The sequence below is a fragment of the Colletotrichum siamense genome (genome assembly GCF_013390195.1).
Source record: "Colletotrichum siamense strain Cg363 chromosome Unknown KSG_Cg363_contig04, whole genome shotgun sequence".
Classification (NCBI taxonomy): Eukaryota; Fungi; Ascomycota; class Sordariomycetes; order Glomerellales; family Glomerellaceae; genus Colletotrichum; species Colletotrichum siamense.
The window spans coordinates 2204744-2225761 of NW_023501017.1; the positions used below are offsets into that span (position 1 = coordinate 2204744).

At 52.9% G+C, this 21018-nt stretch overlaps 8 protein-coding genes across 8 annotated transcripts; 6 read left to right on the top strand and 2 right to left on the bottom strand.

Moving 5' to 3' along the window:
* Positions 1-357: 357 nt before the first annotated feature.
* Positions 358-2582, top strand: CGCS363_v006527 (uncharacterized protein; the record flags this gene model as incomplete). Its single annotated transcript, XM_036638376.1, has 3 exons — positions 358-918; positions 1121-1493; positions 2443-2582. The coding sequence occupies 3 exons, from the start codon at positions 358-360 to the stop codon at positions 2580-2582; spliced, it is 1074 nt and encodes a 357-aa protein (XP_036495769.1).
* A 4313-nt stretch (positions 2583-6895) lies between these two features.
* Positions 6896-7868, top strand: CGCS363_v006528 (uncharacterized protein; the record flags this gene model as incomplete). The annotated part of the gene is made up of 2 exons (XM_036638377.1): positions 6896-7529; positions 7666-7868. 2 exons carry the CDS (start codon positions 6896-6898, stop codon positions 7866-7868), a joined length of 837 nt encoding a protein of 278 aa, XP_036495774.1.
* Positions 7869-8590: 722 nt separating this feature from the next.
* CGCS363_v006529 (uncharacterized protein) lies at positions 8591-9565 on the top strand (the record flags this gene model as incomplete). Its single annotated transcript, XM_036638378.1, has 2 exons — positions 8591-9185; positions 9246-9565. The coding sequence occupies 2 exons, from the start codon at positions 8591-8593 to the stop codon at positions 9563-9565; spliced, it is 915 nt and encodes a 304-aa protein (XP_036495773.1).
* A 513-nt stretch (positions 9566-10078) lies between these two features.
* CGCS363_v006530 (uncharacterized protein) lies at positions 10079-11086 on the top strand (the record flags this gene model as incomplete). Its single annotated transcript, XM_036638379.1, has 2 exons — positions 10079-10703; positions 10767-11086. 2 exons carry the CDS (start codon positions 10079-10081, stop codon positions 11084-11086), a joined length of 945 nt encoding a protein of 314 aa, XP_036496669.1.
* A 1422-nt stretch (positions 11087-12508) lies between these two features.
* CGCS363_v006531 (uncharacterized protein) lies at positions 12509-13556 on the top strand (the record flags this gene model as incomplete). Its single annotated transcript, XM_036638380.1, has 2 exons — positions 12509-13193; positions 13252-13556. The coding sequence occupies 2 exons, from the start codon at positions 12509-12511 to the stop codon at positions 13554-13556; spliced, it is 990 nt and encodes a 329-aa protein (XP_036496670.1).
* Positions 13557-16501: 2945 nt separating this feature from the next.
* Positions 16502-18328, top strand: CGCS363_v006532 (Efflux pump FUB11; the record flags this gene model as incomplete). The annotated part of the gene is made up of 2 exons (XM_036638381.1): positions 16502-17162; positions 17217-18328. The coding sequence occupies 2 exons, from the start codon at positions 16502-16504 to the stop codon at positions 18326-18328; spliced, it is 1773 nt and encodes a 590-aa protein (XP_036496671.1).
* A 287-nt stretch (positions 18329-18615) lies between these two features.
* pdiA-1 (Protein disulfide-isomerase) lies at positions 18616-19986 on the bottom strand (the record flags this gene model as incomplete). Its single annotated transcript, XM_036638382.1, has 5 exons — positions 18616-19062; positions 19116-19470; positions 19522-19721; positions 19794-19801; positions 19854-19986. 5 exons carry the CDS (start codon positions 19984-19986, stop codon positions 18616-18618), a joined length of 1143 nt encoding a protein of 380 aa, XP_036496672.1.
* A 507-nt stretch (positions 19987-20493) lies between these two features.
* On the bottom strand, positions 20494-20832 carry CGCS363_v006534 (uncharacterized protein; the record flags this gene model as incomplete). Its single annotated transcript, XM_036638383.1, has 1 exon — positions 20494-20832. One exon carries the CDS (start codon positions 20830-20832, stop codon positions 20494-20496), a length of 339 nt encoding a protein of 112 aa, XP_036496673.1.
* Between the last annotated feature and the right edge of the window lie 186 nt (positions 20833-21018).

The window sequence follows — 21018 nt, forward strand, 5'->3', positions numbered from 1 at the left end:
AGAGCACGATGTTGATCTGGCCGCTTTCTCTGGCCCGTTCTCTACATTCTTCTGATTTGATTAGTTTCTGGACTGAGATCAAGGCCAGGTCTTCTGGTTAGAGTCGAGGCTATAGATGGCTCGGTGGCCTGTGAAGGTCAAGTCATCAAGTCTCGTCCACCTTGCCGTCTTCTCTCATCTCCTAAAACCTAGACAACGCCTTTTCATACAAGATGAGTACAAAATTTCTGATGGCACAGCTTTCCTGTTTTCTTTCCACTCTCCTGCGTACAGCATCGGGGGGCTATTCTACCAACCCACAACCCAGCAAATCCTCCACCACGAACAACCAAAACCACCAAGAACAAACCCGCAAGAATGGAACCAGCTTCGCAGCCCCAGCCGGTCCAAGCACCATACTCTCGGATCCGCCGCGCGGTCTCGCGGCCCTGGGACTTCCTCAAAGCTCACCTCCGTCCCGTTTGCCAATACGTCCGCCGGCACTTCACCCGCCCCAGCGCCTCCGACGACGCGGCGCGCGCCCTCGCCCTCGCCCGCCGCCAAGCCCACCTGCAGGTGCTGCGGGCCAACTTCCGCCCCGACGTCGTGCAGAGCCTGCAGGAGACACCGTGGCTCGCGGCGCACCTCGCTGCCGGTGGGGAGGGCGCGTGGGACGAGAGCCAGCGGACGTTCCCGGACCGCGTGGCGGGCCACGTCCTCACGCGCCTGCAGATGCACAACTTTAACTTTGTCGAGAGGGGGCAGGTGAATCTGCCGGCGCGGTCGGTGCGCCACCTGGAGTCGATCATGGAGCTTGTCTTTGTGGACGAGGTTGCGAGGAAGATGGCGGTGACGATGCGGGAGGCGCGGGTGGATCCTGAGGGACCTAGCTGGTGGTGGGTTTTCAGGCATAGGACTGTTGCGGAGTGGTTGAGGGCTGTGGTTGAGATGCAGTTTTCTTGAGGGAACTGTGGGTGTTCATCAGGGGGTCGTCCTTCTTCCCTTCTAACTTTTTCTTTCACAGCTTGCCGCCTGTGGGCGCACCTTTTTGACTGCCGTATGACTCTGGCAGGGAAATATAAGGGGGCCAGTGAGTACATGCCTGGCACATTGTAGTTTCTTGAAGCTAACACAGATCTAGCCCCAGGTCAAGCTGCGTGGTAACTTGTCCAAGGGGAGGACCATTCGTCAAGTCCACTTCAGGGGAAGGACCATTCTTGAAGCACTGGAAAGCGCTGGCATCGCGGGCGAGTTCAGTGAATGGTACGATCTGACCGCTGGTATCAGGGTTCCTGACGCCTCACCCCCGAATACCTGGATGCTGGCAATGGCGAGGAACTTGTGCATCTACAACGGAACTGCGAATGCCTATATCTACGAGCGCGACAACTGGCCGGACTGGTTCACTGGATTGAAATCCGCCGCTCTCTCCGCCGAAATGGCACAGATGGTGTTCGGATGGCAACCCGCAAGTCTTTACAAGGTCCAGCCCCTTGAGGTCGCTTTTGTGGGCTGTATTCGAGGGCCAAATCTACCTCATCGAGCCCAAGGACAAGCTCGCACCATGGAGGCATGGATTGAAGACTGGTGGCGAGACGTTTGCCGGCCTTGTTTTCTTAAAATCCGGTAGCTTCACCCCTATTCATATCTGCTTGTGAAGCCACATCATCCCCTGAGTTCGTGAGCAACTCTAGGGTCGGCGAAAGAACAACACCCAATTGCGGAGGATAAGTCTACTGATGTGGTACATGGGTTGGGTAATGGCCAGGCGGACAACGGCGCCTCAACGTGCGGGATGACTATGTGGCGAACGACCTGGAAGGGTGGACGGGCGGAAGCTTTTCTCAACTCCTTGCACATTTCTGGCTGTTCACTTATCTCTTCCAGGGCATTAAAAGGAGTCGTCGACTCTGCGCCTAGATACGCTACCATGCTCGAACTCATGCTGCCGGAATGGAATCTGTAGAAAGAATCATCGACCTATCACAAAAGATCTAGTCAAACATTCTTCTCCATTCCGCTCACATATCAAGAATGTCTTCTGCAATCAATTCACACAGAAAGGGCGTTTTGTAGACTGGAAAACATGCCCTTGGGCGGCACTAGAAGGCAATATTTGAGGGGTTTCAAATTATACCAGCAGTCTATTTTTTATCCAAACTTCACTCAACAGTCAGACCTCGCTGTGCCACTTTTTATTGCAGCACATTGATTGAGGAAAGTTTCCGCGGTTTCGCCTCATAATCCAAAAGAACACCAGAACTGCTCCTACACACGGAACAGCTAGCCACTTGCTGTCCAGGTGCAGATGATCGGAAATGTAGTTCAAGACTTGCCCGTCTGACCCGTGCCATGATCGACCCGCGGCATGTCCGACCACGGTCCTGACATGGCGCTCGCTGAGCAACGCCACGCGAGGTTGGTTCGTCCCATACATCCACATGTACTGACGATATGCCGCAGTCAACATCAGCGGCCCCGTAGACCAGAAAACCCTCAAGTATGGGAGAAGTATTCTCTTCGAAGTCGAGCCGCCGCGTCGCTTGGCCTCTTGCAGAGACCACATTAAGAAGTCAGACCCCTTCTCCGCCATGAAGAAGTGATTACTCAAACCCGCAGCGCCTCCAGTGGGCGCGAATACAGCTTGTAGACCAAGATGTTGGAGACACATTGTTGCTTCGACGGATCGAGGGTGGACGTCCAGATCAGCATAGATCCCTCCCTCCGCATGTATTACGACCAGACGTGCCAGATCTGCTCGCTGGATATTGTGATCGTAGGTTTCGTATGTCGGTAACAGCCAGGAGTATTTCGACTTGATGAGGGAAAGGATGTCGTCGTCGGTCCAGATTTTGACTTGATAGCCCCTTGGTTCGAACATGGACTTCCAAGACTCACGGGAAGCTCTTGCTGGATATGTGCTGACGTCCGTGGTCTTCCATATTTGGTGAATTGTGTTTGGAATCGTTTCGTCGAGTTGGCTTTTGTTGATATTCGAAAGTGTCGAGGGAGGGCATTGGTCTAGAACTTCGATCGGCTGGCTTGGGAGACTGAAGTCGTTCGTGTTTGTGTAGCTGAGTTGATGCAGGACGAGGAGTGCTGTGAGCGAAACGATTGTAGCGGCCAAAAGCTTTAAGCAGCTTCCACGTGGAACAGCGACCATTATGAAGACTCAAGGATAAGAATTGGAGTTTAAGAAGATTTGGTGATAAAAGAAGGATGAGACAGTCGTTGATGGCTGAATGTAAATGGGATGCAGTGTAAATTGAAAGGGGTATCTAGACAAATTGTCAACCAACGGAAAGAAAACATGCAAGTTGGCGCTTGCAGGAAAGGTAAGGAACGGGAATTCAAAGAAGGCAGTGGTCAACCAGAAATTTTAAGAGGGAATTGCAACCATTTCTTGTAGAGTTGTGATCATGAAAGGGAAGTGTCGAACCACTTGCTATCGGATGGCAAGCTTGATCTGACTTAATATACAGAAGGTAGGACCACGGAACTGACTCTTGAACCACTAAACAAAAATGACCACCCTCGAATCACCCGCCCTATGTTCACGACAACCTTCCGTCTCCGTATGTAATCAGAAATCGTTAACTGACGATCTCTGGACGGAAGGTGGACTTCCAATCATGCAGCAGCACTGGGGCGCAGCTGCCGCAGCCAGGTTCGCTTCACCCACCAACTCGGTCGTGACCATCTGATGGTCAATGCCATCCGAACCCAGGCATCAGCAAAAGGGATCCCGGTGCTGTCAATTCTGAGTGCGAGGCCCCTTTACCCACGAGTCAGAATCTAAAATCGACACCCGGTGGAGGTTTGTACCAACATGATCATCTTGATACGAGGTCGAAAGCAGCTGGGTTCTACACTAGCCCTACCGCATCTCGGTAGGTGCCGGAGGATTTGGTTGTCGTAAAAAGTTCCGAGCCAAGTCTTTCGCTTTGTTTCGGGCCTTGATACCGAACATCGTTGGCCACGTACGAAACAGCTTGCGACCGTCTACGCAGTTAGCTCTGAGTTATTTCTTCATGATTGTCATCTATTGGTTCTTTTCGTTTTCAATCCTTGCGAGTATCATTTATCACATTCAATGGTAGCTACAAAATTCATATTGTCTCTACGTACAGTCTTGTAGGTGTCGGAGCTCGGAAGGGCCCCAACTCCATTTTCGTCTGAATTACCCCCTTCCAAACTTTGGAGACCGGAAGGTTCCAGGTAGTTGAGACATCCCTGAACAGTTAGTTCATAACGGACACTCGTTGTCTATACTTAGAGTTCGTTGGCCAAGAGCCTCAATCTGCTCAAGGAAAGAATGGCGATACGGAACAGCTTCAGGGTCAAGATTGTTCGCTTCGTAGAAGAAGTTTCCCTTTGGACAGAATTTGAGCAAGTCGTCCAAACGCTAGTCCCTTGTAAGTCATGGAGTGGTTATTAATATTTTGGTTCTGTGCACCCACATTGTTGTAACGCATGAGCTGAACCCACCACAGGCAGCAACATTTGTCCCCTGCTCAAGGCAGCAGCATTTTGCACCCAATCTCCCTCCAACGTCGAAATAGAGTAATGATGTCGCGATTGACGGAGAATTCGGTCCCCGTACTTTGTGCTGGATTAGTTTACATTCTGCATGCTAATCTCAATAAGTTCTGGCCACAGTAGTCATCCCAGGAAGATATGTACTACCGGAAACCCTCCGTATCACAATCAATTTATTCTCCAGAGGCCGCCAATGATTGTTTCTCACATTTTATTTCGCGGTATCCGGGTCGTTGTCGTTTGCTTTTTCGACTCTCACCTCCCTATGGACCGCTGTCTGAGAATGTCTGAAGGAATTAGACGGAGAGCTGTAGAAAACTCATTCCCGTTTTTTGTAAAGAATTGGTGGCTTTAGGGTCTGTTGCTCCTCTTGACGTTGAGAAGAGTAGGTAAAAGGGGTCATGGCCTAAGCCCGCTTTCTCCTTGGAAATCAAAAGAACACCAATTACTAAACATGTTGAATGGCACCAGTCTTTTGGTGAGACCACCTGAAGCTGGCTTTACGGCCCTCTTCTTGGTCGCGTATCGTACTGTCCGAATATTGCACAGGAAAAAGTTCCTGAGGAGTCGAGACTCGATAACCTCACAAGGGAAGGAACCTGGAAAACAGGTTCAAAGGTATCGTAAACACCAATGACACGAATCGTGGCGGCATTCTGACTCAAGAGAAGATGTGGTAAGTAGTAGGCCAAGATGCAGAAAGAAATTTTGGTTTCACTCCGATAAAGCCAGCCCCTGGATATCTAGCCTGCTTGACAAATCTGGACTGAACAGCAGATGTGGCTCCTGAAATAACGATGTGGTCTTGATCGCAGCTGATCGAAAGAGCTGTAATGTGTAGTGTCGCATTAGATGAGAGAAAATTTGTATTTACACACTTCGAAATATGATAATCATGGCTGGAATATTCGAGGGAGGGCATGACTGGCTCTCCCGGTCGACTGGCAACTTCACTCATATGGCTAGTCCATTCCATGGAACCTTGCATACTTATGTCCAACCTATCAAAGTCTGTCGCAATGATTATGATAAGGTGCGACTTGTATTGATTTGGAAAAAGCACCTAAACGGCGTGGCTTTAACGCATCCAGCGCCGGCTTGGCTGGGGGTTGGCAGGGGATATTGCCCCGTTTGCCAAATTCACCTGTTCGACACGCTTATCTTTTTTCCCCCTCCTCCTTGCTGCATTGTTGACTAATCGTGGACAAGAGACCACATGATCAGACTGACTCGAAAGGCCCCAGATATCTTTCCGCATGAGAAATGGGGTATCCCTTGGGAGGGAGATGTCGGCATCACACAAGTTAGCCTAGAGGGCGATCCATATCGGAAGCCTGGAAGGCTTATCCCACAACCCGAACACTGAGTTTTATCGCAAAGTAATGAAGAGAGAATGAATTTCGCCTTGTTAATAGCCAATTGGCTTCCGCACTTTGAAACCCTTCCAAGCGCGCGCCTCATGGGCTTTCCGCATTACCTAACAGACTGACGAGCTGTCGGCTTTTAACCGTCCCAACTCCCGGATGAGGCTTTTTAACCATGTCCACGGAAAGTTTGAACGGGCTTTTGACAGCTCAGGGGGCGCTCCTAACTTGTAAGTCTCTCCAGTGTGATAAAATGGACGCCATTGCCTTCAGGACTCGTCTTCTTCCCTTGCCGCCAGTTCGTGCATAGGTCCGCGCACGATGTTCTAGATTTGAATGATGGCTGAGATGTTGTTCTTGAGACCGTTCACAGCGAACACGCTCCCATCCCATGGTGCTCGCTCTCAACAGCCCTGGTATGTGACATACGGCTTGGCTGGGCCAGAAGCAAGGTATCGTTCCATCTTCTACTTACTTCCCATAATACTGACTCTCCTTTTCCCTGAGCCGGCTAGCACGAACGACCACAGCACATGTGTCATGAGCGTCGATGTCCATGGCAGAACGCAAACTGGAGACGAGAACTTGAAAAAGAAAAGATGATATCGGGCAAAGCGAGAGGGTGGGGGCATCACTGAGGTCATGGGCGAACGCCTGGGAATATCCAAAGAAGCCGATAAAGTCGACAGACAGGCATTGTTATGCAGGATGTTTCTATCAAAGCGGAAGGGCCGAATGCGAGAGACTCTTTAGGTCTTTCTTTAAACGAGTTCTCGAGACCAAGCAGTTGGGATTTATTGAAAGGCAGAAATACCCAAAGGGCAAGAGGAAACTAGTTGGTTCCTGCCTGTACCTGCTCTCCAGGAGCTTCGTCCCCCTTTTCTTTTTCTTTCTCCTTTTTGCCCTCTTTTTCTTCGCTCATTTCTGATCGCCGAGGTTTTTCGTCCATCTTCACTTTCACCACACACTTCCGCATTTGTACCCAAGAGTCACACCGCCCAACCTCGATCAAGATGGAGGTTGATGACGCCAACATTGTGGTTAGCGACAACTCCGGTAGTAGTACCACCAATAACGATGACAATTCTGTGGCCAACATCGCTGCCGATGGCGATGTTATCATGGTCGTTGGTCCAGAAAAGAAAGAATTTCGACTCCATTCCTTCTTTTTGAAGACTACTTCTAAGGTCTTCAGAGCCATGCTGGGTCCCAATTTCGCCGAGGGTCAGCATCTCAACGCTAATCAGGCTAAAAGCAATCGTGCGCCGGTCAAGATTGACCTCCCAGAAGACGACGTCAAGAGCATGTGTTTTATCGTCAGAGCCATTCATCATCATTTTGACGCCTTCCATAACGCCAAGAACATTCCTTTCTTCGAAATCCTGGTCGCCGCCGAGAAATATGACCTGATTCATGCTATCAAGCACGCATTTCATCATGCGTTAGCTGCCGCTTTTGGAAAAGAAGACACCCTGAAGAAGATGCTGGGCGTGAAGCTCTGGAAATTCACCATGGCTGCAGCTTTCGTCAAGGACGCTACTGCCTTTAACACTGCTACGCGCATTTTTGTTCTGCACTGGGAACATGGATTCCTCGATTTTGCCAAGCAGTGGTACTTCAACGAGGTGTTTGCATTCCACGTATGCGGTATGTGAGTTCCATTCGACCAGACTTTGGATCAAGGGCTGATTCGTTGCTTCCCCAGCTGCTCTTGAAAGAAATCGCTCTGATTGCAGACAAGAAGCAATGGCAGAGTTGCTCTTCGCATGCAAACGCGAAACAGGCCGGCCGAGACTCGAGATCAAGTACAATATTGGGGTGTCCGACCCCTACCACTTCATTGAAAGCAGTGTGAGTCGTCAGCTAGACCTCATTGAAGACTGCGTCGAATATCGGAAAGGTGGAAGACACGCCGACGATGAAGACAAATACTGGATGGATACTCTAAAGGAAGATGCAGGATTGCACCTGGCTCTTTTCATCTGAGATGACACACCTCTGGCTACCGAATCAGAAATGTCGACGGTCATTGGCGAAGGGAATTGGCGAAGGACAAGTCATAGCAACAGTGACCTTAGAACAGGGAGACTGAAAATCCAGGGAAGGGGCCTCAGACTGTAGATTTGGCAAGAGAGCGGCTTGAAAGAAGGTTTTGGTTACTTAGATCCACGAAGACGAACTTTCCATGAAATCAAGCAAGAATCTGCTCTCTCAATTCTTGATTAGAGAAATACAGGGCCCGCTAGAAAAGAAATTTATCAGCCGCATGTGCTTAATCTGTCTTTCAAACACAATCTGCGACGCCATAAGCAGCAGGCGTGCCGTCACCAACTTTAGCAAGAGAGGTCTGGCCACCAAAGCGAATTCTAAAGAGGTCAACAAGTGTTATTGATGGGCAAATCTCTATCAAAGCGAGATAGTCGGATTTCGAATTCCTTTTGTTTTGTTTCTTTCTCTTTCCCAGTTCTGGAGCCTTGGATCTCTCTGATTCCGTTCTTCAGAGGGTAGCGATGTGGACCGTTCGGGAGGGAAAGAGCTAGCTTAGGCAGTTGGTTCTTGCCTTGCCTTGCTACAACTTTCAACTTCACCCTCACCTCGCCCTCCTCGCTTTAATGCAGCCGCTCAGAAAGCATTTTTCGTCCACCTTCTTAGCTCAACAAAACCTCCGCCATCGCAAGCCAAACAGAGCATCACTGACATCGACCAACATGGAAGTCGACGACGATGCCAGCATAGTAAGCGACGACACAAACGCCATCAACAACATCGCTCCCGATGGCGACGTTATTATGGTGATCGGCCCTAAGGGCAAGGAATTTCGACTTCATTCGCAGATCTTGAAGGCCGCTTCTAAGGTCTTCAAAGCTATGCTCGGCCCGAACTTCGCCGAAGGCCAGCAGCTCGTCAACAATAGAAGTCATAGCGACCCGGTCAGGATCAACCTTCCCGAGGACGATGCATACAGCATGGGTATCCTTTTTGAGCTCGTTCATTATCGACATGATGTTCTTTCTGACGCCGACGGTGTCACACTTTTCGACGTTGCGCTCGCTGCCGACAAGTATGATCTGATCCGTGCCGTCAAGTACCCGATCACCGAAGCAATGGATGGCATCTTGTTCACCGACGAAGAAAGATGCGAAGAGGAGTCCATGTGGAAGCTAGCTATTGCTGCTTCAATTTTCAATTATGATCCCAGCTTCAAAAAGGCCACTCAGGCGTTAGTTTTGTTGTCTTTGGATGGATACATTAGATTGGCCGACTTATGGTATCAGGACCAGATCTTTGCACTTCGCCTCTGCGGTCAGTCTCCGTGGAATTCCTTCGAAAACTGTATATTTGCTAACTTCAAGGGTATGTCAGGCCTTCTCGAAAACCAACGAGCAGAGCTAAGACGGCTGGTGATGCGCAAACTTATGGTTGTCTGTGCGTGGTACAACGATGAAGACAACGACCAGAGGCAGAGGACATCTGGCTCAACCATCCTGAGATTCGACATACAGATGGACTCTCCTGAGTACTTTACCGATTCAGACCTGCAGGGAGTTCTCGAGACCATAGAAATTTCTGAATACTTCAATCAATTCCGCGAAAATGCTGAGGATGAGGACGACAGAAGCATCGAATGGATGAAGGAAATCGTGGTAAAGGCGGGGCTGCATCTGTCCAACGTGCGTGCCTAATGGGAATGAAAGGTATTCAACATGGGCTGAGGAAAGACAAGTGAAAGGAGACAGTTTGGGAGCTTGGTTAGCCAAAGAATACATGGAACTGGCCTAACATGAACAATTGCGATTCGCATGGATTTTAGACGATGAAACTGCAAAGCAATTGACCTAATCTACTACCAATGCATTCGTTTACAAGGATCTATCCACCACAACAAACTGGGTGGCAACCGACAAGTTCTATTGATTAAAAAGTCTTCATCAAAGTGAGAAATATCAAGGTTTGTCTCTGTCTCCTTCCTTGAATATCGGGCCGCCCTGACTCCATTGTTCAAAGAGTAGCGAGGTCAAACGCCTCACAAGGAAAGAGCTATCTAGGTGGTTCTTGCCTTGGCCACTACTTTCAACTTCACCCTCACCACACCTTCCTCGCTTAATTACAGCTGCTCGTCAATTTCAAGCCCGTCACTACACCTGAGAACTTTTGGCACCGCCATTCAAACGAGACGCTCCGCACGCCAAACCAAAATGGAGGTCGACGACGATGCCAGCATGGCCCAAAATAATGCGAGTACCGCCAGCGATGATGCTAGCAAGATCATCGACGTCGCTGCCGATGGCGACATCATGATGATCGTTGGTCCTGAGCAACAAAAGTTCCGAGTCCACTCTATCATGCTCAAGTTCGCTTCGAAGGTTTTCAAAGCCATGCTAGGTCCTAATTTCGCAGAGGGCCGTCAACTCCGCAACAACAGCCTCCGCGGCGAAATCACCGAGATCAAGCTCCCGGAAGACAACGCTGATGGCATGAGCACCATTTTCTATCTTCTTCATCATCGTGTCGACAAAATACCGGATTCCTTCCCCGCTCTTGTCTTGTTCCAGATCGGCGTCGCCGCCAACAAGTACGATTTGGTCATGGTCTTGAAGCACACCATCGCCGACGCTATACATCGGACCATCAATGGCGGCAGAGGGTTGAAAGATATGAGCATGCTTGATGTATGGTATCTGACCATTACTGCAGCCTGCTTCGATGACCCTGCCAACTTTGCAAAACTTACTCACGCCTTGGTCTGGCATTACGGCGACGCCTTCGTCCCTTTGGTGGAGAAGGCAGCCATCGATGATTTACTAGCGTATCGCTTGTGTGGTAGGTCACAAACCTGCGCAGCTTCAATAAAACGGCTATGAGGCTGACAGGCTTTTGTAACAGGTCGTCTTGAAATGGAACGCTCCAAGATTCGTTCCGAAATCTACCGCAGAGTTCTCATCGCGTGCTCCGGGCCAGGCCAGCGTTTTGATGGACATCTTACCAAGATTGATTGGGCCTATAGACCTGGTGACAAGTGGGATATGGCTGAGACTCTGACAAAGGGAAGCTTACACACGATATGGGAATACGTCGACGACACGGACCTGGACTTCCACTTCATGAATGATAAGATCTACATTGATGAATTCACGGATTTACCGTGGATGAAAATTGTCCGTGAGACTGGGATGGTGTCGCTGAAAGACGCGCGCAAGACCTAAGACAAGATTGGTTCTGATTCGCAACGCCCTTGATTATCTTTGGCTCGGAAGACTTGGACGATATCCCATCAATATGGGAAGCTTGGAGAAACAGGCACAACCGGGTTGAGGGAATGAACGATAGTCAGAGATGTACGGCGGCCATTCATCCTGGTCAGCGATACAGTACATGATGTTTGTATATCAATCGCTTTCAAGAGAAATCTGAATGTTCCAGTCGTCTTGTATTAGTGACCTGACTGTTTCCGCGATGCTAGCCTACTTGAAGGTCTGAGGTGTGACGTTGTTACAGAAGAAAGGTGGTGAAATGCCCGAGCGATTCTAACCGAATTGAGTTCTGTTCAGAAGACGGCGTGTTCACCCCTTTTCTGCTCGTGAAAGAATGCTGCTCAACTCAACGTCATCTCAGCCTCAAACCCCATAACTCCCGCAAGACGGACAAAAAAGACTTGAAACGTTCTTCTGGGTCTAGCCAGCCCAACCAAGCCGAGCTGGAGACCGAACGCAAGGTTCAAACATCCGGAGTGAGCTCGAGCCACCACACTTCTTCCTCTTCGCCGAGCACCGCCTCCTGTGGCTGCTCTCCAAGAACGATCACGAGAAAAAGGGCAGCGGCAATTGACAGCTGTCGACCGCGACTCGAAACCTGGGGAAAAAATCAAACCAATCTCATCCTCCTCCGATCGGAGCACGCAGCCAAGGGGCAGACTCGAGCTGAATGCACTCTGAAAGCTTCATCGCCTCCAGCAGGGCGCGTGTGCCGGACGCACGGCACCAATGCAGAATCAAGAGATGAAAATCTCAACCACAGCCTCACCATCCCCCGACTCCAATCGGGCCAGGACCAAGGAGCTGGGGAAACCCGGCCAGCGACCAGCACCCAGAACGCGTCCTCTCGCAAAACAAGCCTCGGCACTGACGACATTCACCCCAATCCTTCCAATCCCCAACCTTCCTGCCCAAACGTTCACTCCGCGCAGCTGAGTCGGGGGAAACACCACCAAGAGATTCTTGCTTGCGCCCGGCGTCTCATCGGACCCCAGAAGACCTGGGTCTTCCCTGGCAGCGAGGAGGATGCGGAGGAGCAAACCATGGTGCTTACCAGACAGGACCAAGCAAGGCCCAGAAAAACCCTGACTGACTCTTGAACTGCCACCCGAGGAGGGGAGAAGGTCGCGTTTGAAGGGAGGGGGAAAAGCCTAAACGGTGGCGATGGCTATGGTGCAAGTAGTGAAAGGACAACAAAACACACAACACACATTGCGCAGCTCCATCTCAGCCTCACATCAGATAAGAGCGGCCTCCCACAACAACAGATTTCTCGTCGGTCTATCAGTGCTGCCTCCCCCAGACTCACACTGAGACCTCCCTCCTCTCTCTCCTCAGACCTACCGAAGAATGGACAGCCCGCTGAGCAAAAACATGACAATCGACAAGCCCAACATGGTGACGACAACGACAACGACGACGGCGTCGGAAAAGTTCTTCGAGGTGCGCTCGCCGGCCAGCTTCGCGGCGCGGATGTGGTCGCGCACGGCGCATAGCGGCGTGCCCGTCGTGCCGGACGGCGACGTGATCCTCGTCGTCGGGCTGGGCGACGAGACGGCGGAGCTGCGCGTGGACTCGCTCATCCTGAAGCGCGCGTCGCGGGTGTTTGGCGCGATGCTCGGCCCCCGCTTCAAGGAGGGCCAGAGGCTGCTCGACCGCAACGGCGGCGCCTCGTCCGAGCCCGTCAAGATCAACCTGCCCGACGAGGACCCGGAGATCATGGAGCTCATTCTGAACATCCTGCACCACCAGAACTCGCGGGTGTGTCAGATGGCGGCGGCGGATTCGATCTTGGAGGTGGCTGTCGTGGCGGATAAGTATGACCTGGTCGATGCGCTCAAGTACGCGTCGCAGACGATGCTGCATTATCACGAGCCGTCGATTGAGCATCTGACCGTCGGGGACCTGTGGCGGTTGGGGCTGGCGGCGGGCTTGCTGAATGAGGGCAAGGCATTTGAGAAGGTGACGCGGATGCTGGTATGGAATCATACGGTGCCGTATATACAGCTCGTGGACGCGGAAGATGTGGTCGACATTGAGTTCGCGCTGCGGATGTGCTGTGAGTTTGAAAAGAGCACTTGCTAATGAGATGCTTAGATGCTGACCATAAGTTACAGATCTGTTGGAGAAGGAGAGGCAAGACTTGAAGACGTCTTTGCTGCAGCATCTACTGCCGATCATTTCCACTGGGAATCAGCTGCGCCTGGTTGAAATCAAGGTGGACTCGGCGGAACACTTCGACGCGTGGCCGGAGTTGATGAAGCTGTTCGGGGCCAGTCTCAATGAGATGACCCGGTTCGCGGAGGGACTCGTCCTGGCGGACCGAAGCCGCCGCGCCGCGGGGCCCAACTCGGACTTCATGAGGCACTTCAGGAGTCGGGGCGGGATACGTCTGGAGGACGCGCGGAAAGGGCGCGACTGATGAGGTTGATGACGGGAGAGGGGGGGATAATAGACCACGGCGCCAATGAAATATGCACTTGCTTCCTCATCTCGTCTGCCCAAACCGTTATCCAAAAAGTGCATGAGATGAAAAAGTAAGCAGCGAGAGGCAGAGGAGTCGATATCTTGATTTTCCTTGTCAATAAAAGTTGCACGGACGACTTAGCTCAGGGCGCGGTCAGTCCGTTCTAGAACAATTGTCGAGATGGCTCCCGTTAAGCTCTTTTTTCATCGATCGTCGTCTAGTTTGAATCGGCCTTGGGATCCAGTTACATGGGTTTGGCAAGGTGACATTGAAGGCCAAGTCTAAATTTCACCTGGGGTTAGGGAAGCTAGGAACGCCAGGGAGCAAGCCACAAAGCGACAGCCGAGGCACAACAGACGTGGCTTCGGAGCTTTATAGATTAGATTCGGTCAAACGCCGACGGACAGGCGTGACCCTTGCCGAGGAGGATTGCAGACGGGCCCCGTTCCGCGCAGGCCTGCAATCGCCGTAAATACCATTCGCGCAAGTCCGGTCTGCCAAGGCGGTGGTTACGTTGGGCTGTCGTCCGGCCGAGGCACAGATGCAGTGAGAGAGGAAAAAGTTGATAAGCAAAAAGTGGACTCAGGACGGGTCACATATCTTTTGCGAAAGGTTTTGCTCGTTGCCGGTCGAATAGGAAGCGCAAATGACCCTGGATAGCTCCAGAATTTATGGGCTGACCAGGTGCGGAAGTTGGCATGGCGGAGCGGTCCAGGCAGGTCTGGTAGTTCAGGCTTGACGAAGGCAATTTCCAGAGATTTTCGCAAGAGCCGACGGCTCGGGAGCCAAGTCTAGCCAGTCGTGCAGGGGTTCTCCTGGGCCGCGGTCGCTTGGTCACCACTGGCCAGCAGGGTAATTTGGCAGCTGGACTTTGTTCGATCTTGGGAAAAGAAAGGACTGGAGGCTCGAATCGGTCCCGATGATGGATCGGCTCCGAAAGAGAGGGGCGGGTTGTTGATGGCCGGATCGAAAGACCGAATGCCTCCTCGATGACAAAAACAGAACCAATCGAATAAGCAATGTAGCACACCGACGCTAAAATCGCTAGAACAGGTAACAGATTCATCGCCGAATGAATGGTTCTGCCAGTTGATTGTCCACGGGTCGCGCGCTCGCGCACTATTGGCGAGGTCTCGGCCGACGCGCCGGGAGGCTCAGCCCAAGGTGCGCTAATCTCTGAAGCGGGCTCCCCAAGAAGGCATTCCAGTGTTGTTGGTTCGTTCGTGACGGGCATTGCATTCAACCTGCATCAGCCTCTTATCGGGCGGCATGACGATCCTTCCCATCCATCTATCCAGATCTGGCAGCTGGCCGGATATACCAACTTACAACAGGCGATAAGCCGCGGGTCTCAGTTCATCCACCGCTGGGCGTAATCAGTGACGGCTTGCTGCCTCTATCGTCGTATGTTGGTGGATCGGCTTTCAGCCATGCCTGGGTGCTCAATGATTCAGACAAGTATATCTAGGCGAGCGCGTGGCCTGCCTTCTCGGCGTCCTCACAGCATCCGATTAACAGGGCGTGCGCGTCCGCGGCTAGGGATGAACTTGACAAAGTCCGAACGGTCGTCTCAAATCCTGTCGACCTGAAGCCCTGGTTTGTAATAAGAAATGAGTGGCATTGAGTTACCATGCGCACCTGAGAAAAAGGGATGAGCGACGGAAAATACAAACAGCCCAAATCCGTTGGAGTTGGGAGGCGACTGACGGTCTGACCTTGGGTAAGCCATCAATCGACCTCGGCACGGTGTGCAGATCCGCCGACATCCCGGTCTGTGGAGCTCTGCAAGCGGGCCGCCGACCCATGAGAAATCGACTTTGAAGGCTTCGCCCACGTTGTTTTCGGTCGTCGAAGCCCGGTGTGGCCGTTGCTGGAGGGGCCCTGGCTCGCTAGCCAACACGTCATTCCGCTTGTTGGTGCACTAAAAGCAGTGCAGGTACGAAGTACGTACCCGATTTAGTCGGGAAGGAGAGAAGAAGAAGAAAAAAGTTGCCGACGAGAGTGGATCCACCTGCCTTGCACAACCACGAATAGAGTTTTATGCAATCCCGTTCGTCTTGTGATTCAAACTTCAGTTGGAAGGGCCTGCGACCTGCCATCGCAAACCTGACAAGAGTCTATATCCGGACGAGGGGCATTCTGCTCCTGCAGTCCACTCTTGGCATCAGTCTGGATTCCGTCTTCAAACCCTTGCGCCGAGACGCAGACACGACACGCCCAAACTCCGAATCAAACGATGACTCTGCTTACGAGATGACGGCTTTGCAATCACCATCCGCCTGCTGCAATCTGTGCGGCGCATTCGCGATGTCAGACAGGCGGCGGCTAAGGCTTGCGCTAGCCCGCGACACCAGTCGCATCGACTCACAAACTGCGCCCGACACGGAGATAACCACTCGGTCAATTGCTGTCCCCGGCCAGCCACGTCCGACCCTCCGTGTCATGCAGTCATGGACGACGACCTGAAGAATTGTGCACGCGGAAGCCATCCCGTTCGGGTGGGCTTGCATCGGTGGAGCCCCCTTCCCATGACCCCCTGCAATCCCGCCCCGATGGAGACACTCCATTGTGATACGGGCACCGACAAAGGGTGAAGAGGGCGAAGGCCATGGAACGACCATTGGAAATCTCCACTGCGGCCACTCGGTTTGGTACGCAGTATATAGAACATGCGCCGTCCCAGCTCTCCGGGATTCAGATCTCGCTCTAGATCTATCGCCCATCTTCCCCGACCTGGAACACCAGAGTTCGATAACGACATCCTCGACGATCGTCATACAAGCACAGTCCAGTCCGTTCAACATCGCGATATAAGCTTATCAGACCACCCGTGCTACCGGATCACCACGAGGCCGCCACGAGTGCCGCTACCACCAGCTCGTACCCCAGACTCCATCATAATGGTGTCAACGCCACACTCTTCGTCATCTTCAATGACGGCAACAGAGGCCGATGTCGAGGCTCAGAAGCCTGCCAGCAAGGCCAACTACTTCCACCTTCTCTTCGACCAGGCTGGCGTCACCCCGGCCGTTGTCGACCGCAAGTACCCCGGCGAGGGCACCCTTGAGTCGCCCTTCGTCGTCGATTTCCTCCCCGAGGATTCTCACAACCCCCAAACATTCGCCACGTCGAAGAAGTGGACGTACACCATCCTCCAGGCCATCGCGACTTTCGCCGTTGCGTTCGTAAGTACAGCTTACTCCGGCGGCATTGCTGAGGTCATTCGCACCTTCGGTGTCTCTACTGAGATCGGCATCTTGGGTGTCTCACTCTTCGTTGTTGGTTTCGCTGTTGGCCCCTTGCTGTGGGCTCCCCTGTCTGAGCTGTATGGCCGTCAATACCTGTTCATCGGCACTTACATCTGCCTCACTGCCTTTAACGCTGGTGCTGCCGGCGCTCAGAACATCGAGACGCTCATCATCCTGCGTTTTTTCGCCGGTGCCTTTGGCTCTTCGCCCCTGACCAACGCTGGTGGTGTTATTGCCGACATGTTCAGCGCCTCGGAGCGTGGCCTGGCTACTGCCATCTTCGCTGCAGCCCCTTTCCTTGGTCCTTCAGTTGGTACGTCTAATTCATCCGAACTTGTCCCAATGCAGCTCGAATTAACACGTTCAGGTCCCATTGTTGGTGGCTTCCTTGGTGCCGCCGAGGGCTTCCGCTGGATTGAAGGCCTGATGGCCATCTTCACCGGTGTCCTCCTCTTCGTTGTCGGCCTTACCGTCCCCGAGACCTACGCCCCCGTCCTCCTCCGTCGCCGCGCCGAGAAGCTCGAGAAGATGACTGGCAAGCACTACGTCTCCAAGTACGAGGCTCACCAGCCCCGCAAGACCGTTGCACAGCAGTTCAAGGTCGCCCTTTCTCGCCCCTGGATCCTCCTCTTCAAGGAGCCCATCGTCCTTCTTACCGCCATCTACATGGCTATCGTCTACGGCACGTTGTACATGCTCTTCGCCGCCTTCCCCATCGTCTTCCAGCGCGGCCGTGGCTGGTCTCCCGGTGTCGGTGGCCTCGCTTTCCTCGGTGTTGCCGTGGGCATGATCGCTGCTGTTATCTACACCGGTTTCGATAACCGCCGCTACGCCAAGGCTGCTAAGGCCGCCGGCGGTTTCGCTCCCCCTGAGGCCCGTCTCCCGCCTTCCATGGTCGGTGGCTGCCTCCTTCCCATCGGTCTTTTCTGGTTCGCTTGGACCAACGGCCCCGAGATCCACTGGATTGTCTCCATCATCGCCTCCGGCTTCTTCGCCGCCGGTCTCGTCCTGGTCTTCCTGTCTCTACTCAACTACCTCGTTGACTCGTACGTCGTCTTCGCCGCCTCTGTCCTGGCCGCCAACTCCGTCATGCGTTCCCTCTTCGGCGCTGCCTTCCCGCTTTTCACCACCCAGATGTACGAGAACCTCGGCATCCACTGGGCCTCGTCTATCCCCGCCTTCCTCTCTCTTGCCTGCTTGCCCTTCCCCTTCCTTTTCTACAAGTACGGCCACATCATTCGCGCCAAGTGCTCGTTTGCTGCGGAAGCTGCCGCCGTCTTGGAGCGCATGCGCAAGACCCACGAGGAGGTCAACGAGGATGAGGCTATGGAGGAGGAGCAGGAGATGAAGCGTGAGCGCACCCTTGAGCGCCAACGCACCAAGGAGCAGCGCCAGCGCGCCAAGTCCAATGCCGCTGCTGCTGGCGGCGTCTTGTCCGAAGCCCCGGCCGAGGACGAGAAGGCCGCCCCCACGGCGTAGGCTCAAGATCCTTGACGCAACCACACTTTCCTCATAATCACGGTTACCAAAAATGTATAGATGGTGGGATAAATGATGATACCCGGAGACGTATATATGTCGATTTCACGGCATGACTAGCATTGGCGAGGAGTTATTTTTGGCATCATTTATCGGAACATTATCACGGCGGCTTCAAGAGCCTCATGCAACTCATCATATACCAGATAGATCTTTCATGTATAATCCTAGTAATAAAGTCTATGGACTAACCTCGTTTCTTTCCCCTGTGACCTAATGCTAAGGTCTCACAACTCTTCCCTCTCCCGGCCCCCAATCTTGATCTTCAACCCCGGAATGTTCTTGACCTTGAGGTTGCTCGACCCCACGATCCTCACGTTCGCGCCCCCGGCTTTCTCCTCCTTCGGCTCCTCCTGCCCCGGCGGCGTCCACGGCTTCACCCTTCCCTGCCACACGTCGAGTCCCCACCCCTGCAGCTCCTTCGGCGTGAACCCTTTGTCCTTGGGATAGCGGTATACTCGCCCGTTGGACAGCTGGTGGACCGCGCCTGCGGGGTACCCGTCCCTCGCGGGGTCGAGGCCGAGTTTTCCGGGTAGGTCGGGGAAGTAGGCCGGGTCGACAGTCACGCTCGTCAGGGAGGCGTACTGGGACTTTGCAAAGGAGGATAGCTGCGCGCGGATGGAGGCACGGGTTGCAGCTGAGGGGTGGAAGATGTAGACCATCGGCCAGCCGCGCTGAAGTATGTCAGCGGTATGGTTATGGATATGGGTGGGAGGGGGTTAGATACCTTGAGCAAGCGCTCGTGGGTGGCGCGTGATAGATCCGTAATGAGCGGGCGCGAGGCCTCAATAAGCCATGCTTCCAGACCGTCGGGCGAGGAGGAGGTGTGTGTGCTCGCGTCGTCGCGCTTGCGGCAGACGACCTTTGAGTCTGCAGCCTGCGTGTCGACGACGCCGAACGTGAACTCCATCCAGTACTTTGTCGCCACGTCCTCGAAAGCCTCCCGGAGAGATGCTTCCGAGGGTTGCAGGTGCGCGATGCAGACGAAGTCGTCTACGTCTTTGAATTTCTCTGCCTCTTCCGGGCTCACATGCACAGGAATCTGGGAGGAGCGTTTGGCTCGGTCGATGAAGCGAAGGATTCTAGCTGCGGTCAGTGAGGGAATTCTAAAGCATGCGAGAAAGGGGCCTTACTCATCGGCGGTCTGGGGTCCGGCGTAGACGGCCACGTGCTCGGGTCCGCGGTAAAGTTGGATCTCGGGGATCGTCTCGGGAGGGGGGCTCGGGCATCTGGAATCGTTGGGGCAGTCGGCGACCCATTCCAGAGGAACCTTAGTCTTGGAGCGGACGGTGTCCCATTCTTGAGCGAGGGCTTTCCTGGTTCCGTGGGATTCCTGTTGGATGGTTTGAGTTGAATGCTACGGCTTGGAGGGACCTGGGGCTTCTGGGTCATGGGATGAAGTTACTTTGACAACTGCGATTGAGTTTAGTGTGATGATGCGAAGATCGGGTTGGGATGAACTCACATGCGACAAGTCTAAGGCTGGGGACTGGTTCTGCAAGCGGTGCTTGGTCTCCGGCGTAGGTTCCGGAAGCTAGCACGGACAACCAGATGCTGAGAGTGAAAAGTGTAGAATAAATCATGTCGCGGCCTCTCATGTGAAATTTTAGTGAGCCGCGAGAGAAGACAATAGGTTGCGAGAAGAAGGCTGATGGGATTGGGGAGATGGTGGGAACATCTTCGACGACCCCTGTCATCTCTCGGACAGGGGTATTCTCCTTAGTCAGGGGCCCGTAGTTGAGGTCACATCGCATGAAACGTCGCTTTTGCCAAGTTGGGAAGTCCAGCTAGCGCTTTTCGTCTATTACCCTGACGAATATCCGACCAATAGTGGTAGCAGTGATAACAGCACCGCTGATGGAAGCTGGTGACTGGGTGGTTATTGCCATGACGTTACAGAACTGTACTCGTCCAACATTTGATGGACTGCCAGACCAACGAATTTGTCGAAGGCTTGGATGCCGGGCTGTAGCCGAGAAAGAGAGCGGCCACAGTAATCTTGGACAGCGCAGAATCGTTGAGCCAGATCGTTAAATGGAGTCAAACCATCGCTTCTCTGGCAAGCATAAAAAGTTGACTGAAATTGTACTTGTTAGCCATGCGGGCTAAGTTGTAGAGTCGCTCGACCGGAGTGGGTGCCTGTTGAAGCTCGTCTTGATGGTGAAGGCACAACATGGTGAAATACAAGTCGTTAGCATGGTCGTCGTCGCCGTTGATGACATGTTTACGTGAGCGATAACCGTGGCTGGTCCTTCGGTTCGTCGATATATGAGAGGCTGTCCCATGAGAGCGGGGAACGGCCGGGAGGCCGTGGGTAGGTACCGGCTGTTGATTTGAAGCCTGTGAATGCTTTTACCATCACGAATCGACATGAGTATGTCCCTGGCAGGATAAATTTCGGTGATTGGCTCCATGGGCACCATATGTATATCGCTTTGACTCATGACGGTGGTTGTTGATGGTAATGCTGTCGATATAAGTATTGTTGCAGGGAAGTTTCGTAGTCAGAAGACACGCAGTGAAGAAGAACCATATATAAAGGGATAACCACAAGCTACTGCCTGGATTTCATCGTCCCCGTCGATCGGCTTTCTGGTAGGTATTCCGATACTAGGAGCTCCAATCACACA